Source organism: Hetaerina americana, unplaced genomic scaffold, assembly GCF_022747635.1.
Source record: "Hetaerina americana unplaced genomic scaffold, ioHetAmer1.1.p SCAF_7, whole genome shotgun sequence".
Classification (NCBI taxonomy): Eukaryota; Metazoa; Arthropoda; class Insecta; order Odonata; family Calopterygidae; genus Hetaerina; species Hetaerina americana.
Window position 1 is genome coordinate 72,492,106 of NW_027287316.1, and position 14,102 is coordinate 72,506,207.

Genomic DNA, 14,102 nt, shown 5'->3' on the forward strand with positions numbered 1-14,102 from the left:
CACAACCATGTGTTGCGTCGGAGGCCACGAGGTTTTGATGCCGGCGCGCCGGTCACGTGCTCCCACATCCTCGCCTCACTATTGGCCGTCGGTGCCAACACACCCACCCATGCGTGTCGCAACCGTCGCAACGCTTCTCTCCCCCGTGGCGGATGGACGGCTTCGCAGTCGTGCCGTGTGTATCACAGCTTGAGGTTGTCGTTGCGTTTTAAAGGGCAGCCGAGGATTCACTAGCGTTCCCGAGGCTAAGTCATGAGCGGAAAGGGGAGGAAACCTTCGGACATGGAGCGTCGCTGCAGCAATGCTGATCCGGAGTTGACGAGGGCCCTTATCCCGGATAACGTGTGAGTAACCGAAAAGGAGTCCGAATGCGAGACTACAGTGCTCGGTTGACGGCGGATGTCAAAAGATTCAAGACAGAGCTTGGTGCCGCGAGACCATTGAGTTACATAATTATAGACCGTTATTTTTACTGAAGAAAATTATTGCTGTCCACATTCTACGAACGAATGATAGGCTGATTGTTAAAATTTTTCCTTCGCCGTGCGAAGTTTCGCTTCGCACGGCGACAATGAAACTCATACTTGTATGTTTTGGAATGTAAAATGAAAATATCTGGATGAGATGTTGCTTCTTCCGAGCCATAATGCCTCTATCCAGCGTATACGACAGTCGTTGGTAATATAAGTTTCGGAGGCAACAAAAGCAGATTAGATTTATCTATCAGCGTAAAAAAATGAGTCGCGTTATCTGTTATGTTCAGGAATGACTTTCGGAAAAAAACTATTATGTTATCTAATTCACTATTGTAGCCTTTTTATATTTGCAGTAATTAAGTGATAATTTCGTCATAGCATATTATCGACAACCCACATCAAAATGTTTGGTTAACTGTTGAGAGACGAACCGCATTCTGAATAAGTTTAATAATATTATGAAAATTATCGCCTCTATTGCCTCGATTTTCGAAAAAAATTTGAGCTTCTCTTAATATTCCACAATTTTAATGCGGCATAGAAGCATTGCGCTCTTTCAATTTGCATATTGTTTCCAAACAATAGGCAATATCATTCGGATAAATTATCGATGAGCATCTTACTGCTCTGACTTTACTGTTTAAGGAAAAGTTGTTTCGGTCAAACTTTTGAAGAAATATTTCTTATATTAATGGGAGGAAATATGAGACCTCTCTGCCCCTCTATTAAAATGATGGTTTTCATATCCTTTGGGTGCTCTTTATCTTATTGTAAATGTCGCATATTCTTTGAAAGAGGTGTGAATTAGGAGACGTTCCTGCTATCTTGATTATAAATATGCAGCAAATAGTATTATTGCAGTGGAGTTGAGCAGACCGAATCCTAAAGGGCAACACGTGAAAGGTAATGGGAATTTGTTAGCACATGAATAACAGATAACATTAACACCGTGGCTCATTATTAAATTCAACCTGTCAATTTATTAGTCGAAAAATAATCCGAATCCGGCTGGGACGAGTCTTCGGAAATCGGCATAAGATTGTTTTCTTACATTGACATATTGTTATCAGTTTTGTGGTGTAGGCAAATCTTTTGGATTTTCATTACGTTTTAATAAGACCACTCACGCACCTTTTTACCGAGTGCATTTGAGTTCATCTAGATGGGTCGCAATATTTTAGTAAATTTTAAAATAGGAATGAGCAGTATTGTCTAATCAGAAATAATGTAGTTTTATTTAGATTTTCTCTCAGTTGTTCTATTGTTTACAAGAGATTTTGACATCTTGTTCAAGAAATGTGCCGTAAAACCCATGGGCGAATGTCCAGGACGCTTTTTTCCCCAAAAATTTCAACGGAACGTTTAACAGAAACGCAAACGGCTATAAATCTATCATAATTGAGAAGTCTCGGAAACCGCTGCCGGTACAAGAAAAATAACTGCTGTCCCATTCAGGGAATAGTTGAATAACGAGGCTCTCGGAGCTTAATACGAGCTTAATGATAATATAATCTGTTAGCTCACTAATCAGAACTATTCTTCGAGGTGATATTTGATGCGGCGAAAGAGAGGATAAAGACATAAAGGAGAAGGCATTCTTTCATCTTAAAGAATGATTTATCAAATAAATAGTTATTTAAAAATGTTTTTCGTATTAGTAGCATAAAAAATTAAGTTTAAAACTTCAGGAATTTCCACACTTCTGTACATCCACAACCATTTTATTACCGTCAGGCATTAAGGGAAATTTGTGGTCTGAGGTATAGGGGCATCTGAATCTTATGCACATCCAATTGAGGCATAGTTTTTCGTTATAAGGACTTCATATTAGAATTTTATTCTTTGATCTTTGATTTGATTGATTCGTTCATGCGAAACTGAACTTTGCTCCTGTTTTGATCGCGAACTCAGCGAGGGAAGGGGCATCACAATCTGTCCTTGCCGAAGTCTATTCATCTCATTTTTTCAGGGTATTCCGACTTCCGTATATTAAATTGCGTTTGAATGTGTATGCGCATGCTCAAAAATGTTTAGTACGATTGCATAATATTCAGAGAGTAGGAAAATGACGCTGTTACACTGAGTTGAGACTGTTTGCTTTTACGTCAAATCTAAGAAAAAGTTGAAAAACACCACTTGGGGTCTCTTATAATCTCTGGGGTTGGGAATGCAGTATCTCCATAAAATGAGTTTTGAAGTATAATGGATAAACCTCCTACTGCCATGCAGTCCTTCAATGTTTTAATATCAAATCGCCGCAAGGTGTATTAACTTATGATCACAGAAAATACATTTACTGCGCATAAAAAAACTAAATAGTTTTATGATGCTAATGATTTGCTCTGTTCATGCATTGTATGCTCTGCAGTTCGAACTCAGGGAAAAAAAATTCTTAAGATTTCTCAGCGGTGATTGATTGTATAATTGTTGTTCACTTGAAAGCTATGTATTGAGATTAATGCAAAGTAAAGATTGATAAAGAAGAAGAAGAAAATAAATAGATTTTCATGAATTGATCATGAATCAATTTACACCACGCAAAATTATTATTGCTGCCCACTTGAAAGGTACTTATCACTGTCAAAAGCTCATAATTAAGCAGCGAAGTACATTTATTCTAGGAGAAGGACCATAAATTTCTATTCGACAATTAGCTTAGCTCTGGGAATAGAGGTGGTTTATCGCCCGAGCGATACACGCAGTTCAGGGAGTCACGTAATTTTGACAAAACGCAGAGAGGAGAGTGGCTGAAAATGTTTTCCTGAACTAAACCCGTAGAAGGGCGAGCGAGTCCGGTTAGTCTACCTTCATGATTTGGGCTACTAATAATTCTCCCGGAGTTGCTAGCGAACTCGTCACGCCTTCATCCACATTATGCTGTTAGAGCCAATGTGAGGGCAGGGGAGAATGAACGAAAAACAATCGATAGGTAGAATGATAGGCAGCAGTCATGGTGATGATTGCTTGCCTTTGGTTGTTTCGATCTTTGAGGGGTGAAAGCAAGGGTTTCCCCCAACCAAGGGTTCGTGTGTACATGTGGAGCGTAGTTTTGTACGGCTTAGAGACTTGGAATTTAAGGCAAGAAGATGCGTATATTGGAGGCTTTTGCAATGCGGCCGTGGAGAAAACTGGAAAAATGAAATGGACGGAAAAGAAAACGAGGGAAAAAGTATTAGGAATGGTAAGGAGGAGAGAGTGCCGGTGGGATATTTTTAGAAGAGACAAGAAAATTGGGTGCAAAGAATTTTTATTGACATTGGTGCGTTGAAGACTGTGTTAGAGGGGAAAATGTTAGGCTGGCGAGGTAAAGACGAGGCGGATTTGAAAAATGGTTTGCTGTTGTTTCGGGTGTCACGTTTTGTCGCGATATTTGAGGCGTAGCAAGGCAGCAGTGGCCAGGTATTGTATCCAACAAAAATGTGCCTTAATCGGGCAATTATTAATGATAATTAGGGTTCGTGCACCGACTCACGTGCACAAAACCCTAGCACGCACATGACAAGTCTCCCACGAAAACACGAACCCGTCAACTGCATACCCTTCGAAAACAAAATCCAGGGTCGCCCGATCGTCGTGGCTTGGGCGAATGACCGCGCACCTGGCTGTCTACGTCACCGCGGGGTTGAGGGGAAGTTCCTCCGTACACCGACTGCTTCCTCCTCGAGTTCTGGAGGCCTTTAGAATTTTCTTTTTTTCTTCCTCTCATTCCTTTCCGTTCCCTTCACCGAAACACTCCGCAAGGACGTACTTACCTTCAGTTAAACTCCGCGCGGAATTCGAAAATTGCGGAGGTGATTGTGCAGGATGAAATAACGACACATTACCCAGGAATCCATCATAGGGGCGGGAGGCAGAGGTTGTAGTGTCACAATGACGAGTAATCTGAGTTTTCACGACGGAGTTATGACCATGCCTCTTAGATTCCAGCATTCCTCGAGCACGTCTCACTCGCGTAAATGGGATAAATGACTCGTATCGGGCGAGGATGTACGGAGGCATTCATTGAGGTAGTAGAGGCAAAAGGCGCGTTGGCCGAGCGTTGCGCACACTTTCGCTGATTACGGGGTGCTGGAACGCACACGCCGTTCTTTGCTGTCTTTCAAGTTTCCTCGACGGTGTAAATGACCCTCTCATAAACGAGGAAACAACTTTGTGGATCATAAAATGAAAGGAACTCTAGAAAAAAACGGGGCAAAGAAGTGGGAGTTGGTCAGACAGCTAATTGTTCCAGACCCACGGAAGAAAAATCATGTGACCTTGGACCATGTTTACGACGCTATTGGCCACAAAAAGTAAGGAAAATGTAGCTTATGTAAATATTAATGTAATACTACAATAATACTGTACCATACACCATACAGTTAACGCTTTATTTGGACGGTTTGTATAAAATAACCACCCCTTACGAAGGAGTTTCCGGCTAAAATTCCATTTAAGATTGGAGTTTTTGTAATTTGTTTTACTTTATTTTTCAACTAATTGATCATCTTTTATTGGCTCAAGAAATTTTCATTTCTTTCTACCGTGAATTGGAGTCCTCGGATAATGATGGAAAGGTGTTTTAAATATTTCTGGGGAGCAATAAAGAGTGTGTCCACAAAACACTCAAAACGAACAAAAGAAGCAGGCACAATTGCTGTTGATGTTGAAATACTTCAATTCCGGTAGTATTTTTTTATTTCCGAGAATTTGGTTTCTGGATTTTCCCAAAATCATAATTGATTCTAACGCCGAGTTCCTACATGTTGATGATTTGTCACTTTATTGTGGGTAAACATTACATAGTCATCACTTTCCTTATAGTTCGCCACCACACTTTTCTCTGGCAGTGCAGTATTAGTTTCTCGAACAAATCGAGATAGTTTATCAATCCATCAGCTAGTACTTCAGGCTCAAATTTGACTTTTACTCGACAAATCACAGTTTGGGTTGGGGTTTTTATAATCTGGAACTTAGATACCTGACTAGAACGTAGATATTCATTTCAGAAGATGCATAAGGAGGGGCTTATAAATCTGCAGATGACGTGCTATCTTCGAAGTATTCGCTCAAAATGGAATAATTTATGAATCCCAAGGGAGGGAAATGTTCAGAATAGGACTAGCTATAAATACGATAATATTCATTTAGAACTCGGATTTTTCGTTTCCTTGATAAATACATGATCAAACGACAGTTTATGTTATATCTACGCTTGACAATAGACTCAACACTGGCCAATGATTGCAAACAAATGGCGAATTACTCTGTATTAATAGATCAGGTTTATCTGATTGGTAACGCGCTGCTCCTGGGCTAAGGTGCCTTGCACAAATGACGTCACACTGTCTGGGCGAGGGAGTTGACCAAGAGTAGTGTAACGATGAGGACTGGCCTTTTCGGTCATCCATGACTTCACGGTATTCATGATGAAAATAGATGACGAAATATACGGAAAAAGCACCAGTGTTATCTTTGCCCCGCTAATGAAGATGCTGATTTACATTCGTGATATTAAATGTTTTGGTACCATTGGTAGGAGGTTTAAATGATCAATTTCCCAACTTGTTCCGTGGTTTAAAATTTTTATCTTTGAGATATTCATGCGTCTGCTTAATTTTTTTTGCAATCATTCGAATCGCTAAGTTCTGATGGTTGTCTTGACGTCCGGGGAGTGGGGATCGGCGAAAATGATACATCACGCTAAATTTTCTTTCAACTTTGTAATTTCTGGGAGTTTCCTTCATAGTGATGGAGGGTATCGTGACGTGAAGGCTTAGGGAGGTGGAATATTTTGAAATTCCTAAAAAAAGCAGCACTTCATTTATTAAATTAGCCTAACGTAGTGATTTTGCGTTCAGATTTGAACATAAGCGTTGTGTGAGTCATAGAGTTACCAACCGGACTCAAAGAGTAAACTCCGGTTGGGAACCTGATGGCAATGGAAGACGTATCAGGATTTTGGAGGAACTCATAACACCTGGAGGTTCGGAAAAAATAACTCTTCAAATTGCTTAAATATTCGCTCGCAGCCGAATCACGAGCAGAATAACTAAACATAATATATCGTACTTGTAGAGAGAAGCCGGGCGTGAAGAAGTCTGTTGTCCTGTCGGCTGCGTTGAAGCAGGTGATCTATCTGCTGACGAGCCACAGGTGACGGTAGCCTTTTTTTTCGAAATCTATGACGATAAATGATTCTTCCACTGACGTATTGGGTCATGAATTTGTTCACTTGATAAAGCATGATCAGTCAATACCGCCTTTTGAATTTTTCTTTCATCCATTCTCTAGGTATACCGTATGAAAATTTCCTAGAATAATCATTTGCTTCCCCAACGGTTTGTGTATTCTGCCTCCTCAAAAATTAAATTATGGTACTTAATCGGTTATTAAACTTTCTTGACAGCCATCCTCTTAAATCCTCGTGAACGTGATGATCCGGCAGGTTACTCTCTTTACGTTGATCGGACTTCTTATTCTACGAGAAAGCTGGACGGACCGTGCTCGTCTTCATAACACTATTTGGCATTGAATGCCTTGCTGGCAGCTTGGGGAGGATATCCTCGAACTGTTCCTTGAATGTTCATTTTCGTCTCAAAATCTTTCACTTTTGAGGAGTGTTACCTAATTATTGCCCCAAAAATAGTTATGTCCACCAACAATGAATGTATTAAAAAATAAACGGCGCACAGCGTGGCATTAATATCCAAGTCAAGTCAGAGAACTTAGTATTGTATTAATTATCGGGCTGAGGTAGGGGTGTCTATGGGCCTCTTGTCTTCCTTGATTATTTCAAAGACCATATTCGGATGTGATAATTAATGACGTGTCCGATTTTTGGTTATATTTTACTAATCTCCGAAGGCTCTTACCTACCAAATTCGTCAATATCTCTGAGTTTCTCATCACCTGGAATGGATTTGAAGGTGCCAGTGACATTTTAAGATTTGTATCAGTAGTATTTAACTTAAATCTGATGAATAGGTTTTCATGAAATATTTCCTATTAACAAGTGTACATTTTTGTGAGTAGATATTTGTACCGCTCTCAAAAAGCGATTGCCGACAGAAAAGACACCACTCAAAGCAAACACCTCCCACTTCCCTGATCAACCGCGAGGATAGACAGTAGGCCTCAGCGTAACTGAAAAATTGAAAATGATCTCCAAGCTTGCAAATCCTGTTATGGAGGGTTAACTTTGGTCAGCCAGTATGCAAATATGTTGCTATTCAGTTTTTTCTTACCTATAAACTGGATGGTATAAATTCTTCAGTACCAGCATTAAATCGTATTGTTACTTTCTGCGATGAAACTCGACGACAAACGATTCAGGAACATGGGTTGTACGAGGAGGAGGGAATGCGATGTAAAGTACCCAATTACTAGAAATGTTCTATTTTCCTTGGTTTATATCTGATTGGTTCAATGCTTGTCTTTCTACTTTTTGAAAATGTTAATTCCTTTCCAATCACTCTTTATCCCTGAAATATCACACTGATTCTGTAAAGCACTCAAAAAAGACTACAACTCCTTGCTGATCTACTAACTAAGCCTTATATCTGACCTACCCCAATAGTTAGCTGTCAATTGTAGGAGTCCTGAAGTGTGCCCTAAGCCGGAAATGCCCATCATTAATGTATAAGAGATATAGGATATAGTAGTAGGACAACTTCTCAGTGATTCTCACAGCTGGAGGACGATTATTCTTATCGTAAGAATTATGTGAAAGGAATTTGTCAAGAAATCGAAATGTCAACATTAGATCTCCTTCGGAACGAAAAGATAAGTACCAGGGCAATATGATCAAAAGTATAATTTAACATGGAGCAGAGGTTATGCTAAAACTTATGGACATAAAACTGATGTGATGAATGTGATGCTGTTAAACGGCCGAAAAATGATCTAGAATCAACCGTAATCACCCATTATTTAACATAGCGCCGAGGAAAGGCGCGATGAGGGATAGCAATAAGAATTAAGGTAGGCGGAGCTTGAATGAAATGAAAGAATTTGTTCCCATTTTTTCCAAAGGACCCCAGGGATATAATCTTGTCTGGCTATCTGGGGGATTACTCAGGTTTACGCAGTCGAGTCCATTTTATCGATTCGGTGGCAAGCCGATCGGTCCGCCCACTGAGTTGATTGAGTTTTGATACTCGAGAACCCATTCGATTCGCAAATTATCCCGTTTTAATCTCTCTTAACGTTGCCAAGTCATAATCTAGTCGAAATATCTAACGAGCGATGTCATTTGGAAAACGGATATTAAAGTTAATAGTTCACTGAAATATAGGGAAGTGAACACTTATGCGTAGTAAAGGTTTGGTGGTACAATCACCTTCATCAGTGGAGACCAGGAGAGTCGTTCCTTCTTCCACGCAAATCCCATCTTTCCTTCCTCTGTTGACGATTTCAACCGCAAGATTAGGATGTTCGCGGATGACGCGGCGATTTATCGAGAGATATCTGAGGATGAGGATCGTTTAAGCACAGGAATTATATTGCATTGCTAAATGGTGTTCAAAAGGGTAACTGTTATTAATACTTTTTTAATGTTCGGTGGTTAATTTCTTTAAAAGATCAACGGGATTTGTTTACAAATTGGCTGGAGTTGACCTAGAAGTAGTTGATACGGTAAAATACCTAGGTGTTCGTTCGAAGGTTTCCGCGGCGATGAGTAGGTGATTTCCACATTTTTTTTCGGGCTGCGTCCGCGTATGTCGTTTAAAAGTACAACAGTTTCGCCAGCTATCCTGCTGGCGTCCTCAGGTCAAGGATGAAAAGAAGCTTGTTGTCCCGTCTTATATAGGAAAAATCCGGCGCCAATACCGGGAAATTTCTTGGCCAATCAGGGAACGTCCTCATATTTGCGCGGGATTATTCGTTAGAGGATGGATATCCACTCCACAGTGCGTGGAAACGAATAATCCCGCGCAAATATGAGGACGTTCCCTGATTGGCCAAGAAATTTCCCGGTATTGGCGCCGGATTTTTCCTATATAAGACGGGACAACAAGCTTCTTTTCATCCTTGACCTGAGGACGCCAGCAGGATAGCTGGCGAAACTGTTGTACTTTTAAACGACATACGCGGACGCAGCCCGAAAAATGTGGAAATCAAATACCTAGGTGTTACAATCACTTAAGACTTGACTTGGGGCACCCACGTACGTAAAATCTGTGGGCAAGCATAAAAAAATTGGGATTTATTAGACGCATTGCTGGCAGAAGTGACTCCAAGATCAAGGAACGTTGTTGCTACGCTCTTGTAAGGACTCATTTAGTATATGCATGTAGTGAATGGGTACCGACTGAAATAGGCCTCATTCGGTAAATTGAGAAGCTTCAACACCGGGCAGCCCGTTAAAAACTCTCACGATAAAGCGAAAAGCGTCACTGATATATTTCTGGACTTGAGCTGAGAATCATTAGAAGAGAGACGATTCAATTTCAGGTTGAACTTACTAAATAAATTCAGATCCGCATGTTTCAGCGCCGAGGTCTTGCAAATTTTTTCCACGCCATTGGTTGCTTGGATCATGTCTATAAAATTCGGGAAATAGATACCAGAACTAGCAGATTTCAGGACTTCTTCTTCCCGCGGACAATACGGGATGGCAACTGTAGGATCATAGATAGCAAAAATTCCACTTGCCACCCACAGCGTCTAGGGAATAATTAATTTTATTCAGTTGCATGCACTTTCACTGACTTCGTGGATTTTGTTATCAAAACCCTTCCCGCATGACCGCATTAAAAATGTAGTGTTCGTTACAGTATTGCTTGCTCTACTTTGTTTGTTTTTAAGTTTCCCTTTCCATCCCTCGTCTCTCTCTCTCTCTGTTGGGAGGACCCTCCTGCTGTTTTGTTACATTTCCCAGCCTGTGTCCTTGGGGGAGGGGACCATTGGCTGTTGCATGTCCATGTGGTAGTGGAATTTCGCCTTCTTACACATTCTAAGGTGCATTTGGTTGTTATTTGATAGTATATGTACGAGTATTTACATGCGTGTAAGTTGAAAGGGTTTTTCCATGAATATATACGCCACTGCGGGGGTAGGTTTGCATGGATGTGTTGATTTCGCGCGCTTTCACCTCACTCACTTCATCTCACTCTCAACAAAACTTCCCGTCTTTTAATATTTTCGCCGCCAATTAGTACCAACTCGGATCCTCAAACCCTGTTCACTTTCGAAGCAGGTTTTTGGTATAAAGAAAGAACCTGTTTTGATCACCATTTAAGTAAGTCCCCTTTATTCATCCCATTCCTCTTTTATTCGGTCTTTTCTCTTTTTTTTCTCTCAACCGTGCTTTTTCAAATTCCTCTCTCTTCGCCACATTTTCCATGCAGAATATAAAGTAATTATTACTCATGAAATTTTCAGTGAAGCAGTGCTGGAGCACGAGGATCGATCCAAGGTGAACTCGGGGGTGTGTTCATAGTCCACTCCGTCCATGGAACGTTTCGTCGCTAAGGGGCCAGTCAGTGATTACGTAACCCTAGTTCTCTGGCTCTTCACCCTGCCATCACCTTTGTCACAAAGGAATATCTGATCCGAATTTCTCGCCCAACACTTCATAAAATTATATAACACTGACGTGTTAGCGGCCCCAGGCAAAACTGGCCCACGTAACTTGATTCACTTCCGACTCATCAGCTAAGATCGAATACTAATCAAATGCCGAAATAGGTGTGGCATTTTTAATTATCCACCCTTCATTAAACGACACATTTCTAGGCACCGCATTAAAAGGGCGACCGTAACTGGTTAATAATGAAAATATTATATGTAGTAGGATCATCAATTGACTTGTGTTACATCACAAAGTTCATCACTCTTCCCCCGTGTAAAATGAATAACACTTTCGCAAACCCCCTAACTAACTTTCAACACCTTTCCTAAACGATTATATAAGGAATGAACTTCCGTTAGACTATTATAATCCATTTCTACTTCGTCCGATGATTGTATAATCACTAGAAACCTTTTTCACCAGCAAAGTTTCTCCAACATTTTCTAGCATTAATCTTTTAATTTACAATTGAATACTTCTATTGAAGAACATATTTTTTTAATAAGGATATACAAATAACTTATTTTTGCAAAGCGAGCACAGAAGTGGAAGCATGCATTTAATTTTTAAAATTCGGAAAAAATATTTAGCTCTGATTATTTCAATAATTCTACTAAATATTGCTTCTAATTAAAAATATTAACAAACATAGTGGAAATTCTTATTCAAATATTTGAAATTGGTAGCGTTCCAGTATTAAAATAGCCTGAATAGAATATATTTCCACTTGTCAATGCTTTGCCGAAAGAGTTGTAACACTTTTCAGTTCTCCATTTCCTCTCCCTTAGTATGGTGACGTACAAAAAGTTACATAACACCATGAAATGGTACGTAGTGGAAGTGTCCTCTCTCTCCTTTGGACGTTGCGAGATATTTTCTCGGACAACATTATATGGTGATAGGCAAGCAATCTATAATACTGAAAAACAGTACGTGCGTCTCATTGACCTTGTCACCAGAGACATGGGGAGAGAAAAATAAAATGATTGCAACCAGGATCATAGGTCTTAAAAAATCCATGGTTTAAATGAATTAGCAGGCATTGCTATCTTCAAAATTATTAATCCTGATTCATTGACGTGTACTGAATTCCACGTGATCATTACATGTACCTATTTGGTCAAATGTACCAGCACAATATCATATTACTACTTTTGAGTCTGTTTGTAATTATCATCTAAACATGTGTAAACACACGTGGGGGAACGGGTGGCAAAAACATTCACGGCTGTCCATATCGGAATGGAAGCTGATACTAAAAGCCACTGAGGAAGCCTTTCTATTAACTAGATATCTCACGACTATAGCACGTAATCAGCAGCGCATATCCTGCGCGGAAGCGGAGGATCAAGGCCTCTGCAGTCGTTATCATAAGTAAAAACCTTTGCACAGCCGGATCAGCGGCAGAAGGAGTGTGCCGAAAACGAACAAATGCGAACACGGAGAGTCGTAATTATTTTGAGTACAGGGAAGACCGATAAAAACAACTAAAGAATTGAATAAAATGATAGACTAGTTTTTTTTAAAAGAAAAGGAAACTGGAAAATCCACCCAGGCGATGGTTACTGATTAAGTTTGGTCGCCGTAGTACTGAAGCACAAAGTTATCCATTTAAACCAAGCTCCTAGCCAAAGCGAACATTATTAAAGCACATTTAGTGATACACCGGTCAATGCTCTTATGAAGTGACATTTTACGACGTACTGAGTACCTCAAAGCCAGGCCGCCATTTTGTACCCGGCGCTCAGGAATCATCATTCTCATCATATCGCTGACATTTAGCCTTCGCTTGATCGTAAACAGCTCTATCCTCGCTTTTTTTAGCTATCTAATACTTCCAGGGACATTCCGCATCCGTATATTTTTCCCCTCCGATTGCTCCCGTCCTAATAGACCCCACCCGGAGGTCCGATTGGGGGACCATTTTACCTCCTGAATATTTCATGGCTTATCTGGTAATATTGTACATAAGGTTTCATCATTTAGGTAACCTCCCATATCTCACTTATTAGGCTGATTCCTGGGATTTAACTCTCGCCTGCAGGCATGGTAGTTGATACCGGACCGATCCTCTTGATCTGCTCTAGTAAAACTGATGCCTCTCACCAGTAGCGCAGCTTAGTGTTTGGTGTAGCAACGCAGATATTTCTTCTATTGTCTCACTCCGGAAAAATTGGAAAATAACGTTTATTATTGAAACTAAAAACTTTTTGTCGTCACAGGAAATCGAACCGGGGAACCTCGCCTTCTTAGTCGGCCTCGCCACCTTAAGGCTACGCCGAACTCTCTAAGATATATATAAATATATATATATATATATATATATATATATATATATATATATTTATTGCATTTATAAATTTTTCATGAGTATTATAACTGTCCATGATTTTATGTGTTCATGTTTAAGACTCCACGTTCGCCAAAGGGATCTCACAACAATGCAAGTATCTTAAGCGCATCGCATCTTCTCCGTTCTTTCGTTGCAGGAAAATGAGGATCGAAGGATAGATTACAAAAATTGATGCAACATCATTACTCGAACTCGTTTATTTTATCGCTCCACTTAAAGAGGTTGCGGGGGCAGCAGAGGGAGTGAACCTAAGGGGGTCACGCAATCTCTTCCGCGTCTCTCGCTCTTCACTTTCTTAGCGTCATCATTTCCTCGCAAGATGACGCATCGTGTACGTCAACTGTCTCTTATGAAATGAATAAATGCCTTAATATATATATGCTGTAGATTCAAAACCGCTAAATGGCTTGTTAGAATCGACAATTGAAACGGAGGAGTATTGTCCAGTGGTAAATTACGTTCAAGTTTCTCGTATCTATTTTTATGTTATATTTTCATAAGAAGAAAGGCAAAGCATTTTAGCTTAATCTGCCATTGTCAAGGTCTCCAATTAACCTAATATCAGCCTCAGTGATAGCGGTCCTGTAGATAAAACTAATAAAAACTAATGATAAAGGCCGGTCACACTTGAAAGCGCCCCACTGCTGAATGCCCCGCTGCTGAATGCCCCGCTCTAGACTTCGGGAAGTCGGTTGCTTCCCCTTACAAATCCTGTTTA

General features: G+C 40.2%; 1 protein-coding gene across 2 annotated transcripts in view; it reads left to right on the plus strand.

Annotated features, from left to right (window-relative positions):
- Positions 1-14,102, plus strand: part of LOC139696424 (purine nucleoside phosphorylase) — an 81,654-nt gene that overhangs the window by 18,760 nt on the left and 48,792 nt on the right. Inside the window, exon 1 of one of the 2 annotated variants that reach the window (XM_071595185.1) lies at positions 160-344. The exons of the other annotated variant lie outside the window; for it this stretch is intronic. Within the exon in view, the coding sequence (XP_071451286.1) occupies positions 253-344 (92 nt within the window). The 5' untranslated portion in view covers positions 160-252. Of the gene's footprint in view, positions 1-159; positions 345-14,102 lie in introns of those variants that run through there. 2 annotated transcript variants of the gene reach the window in all.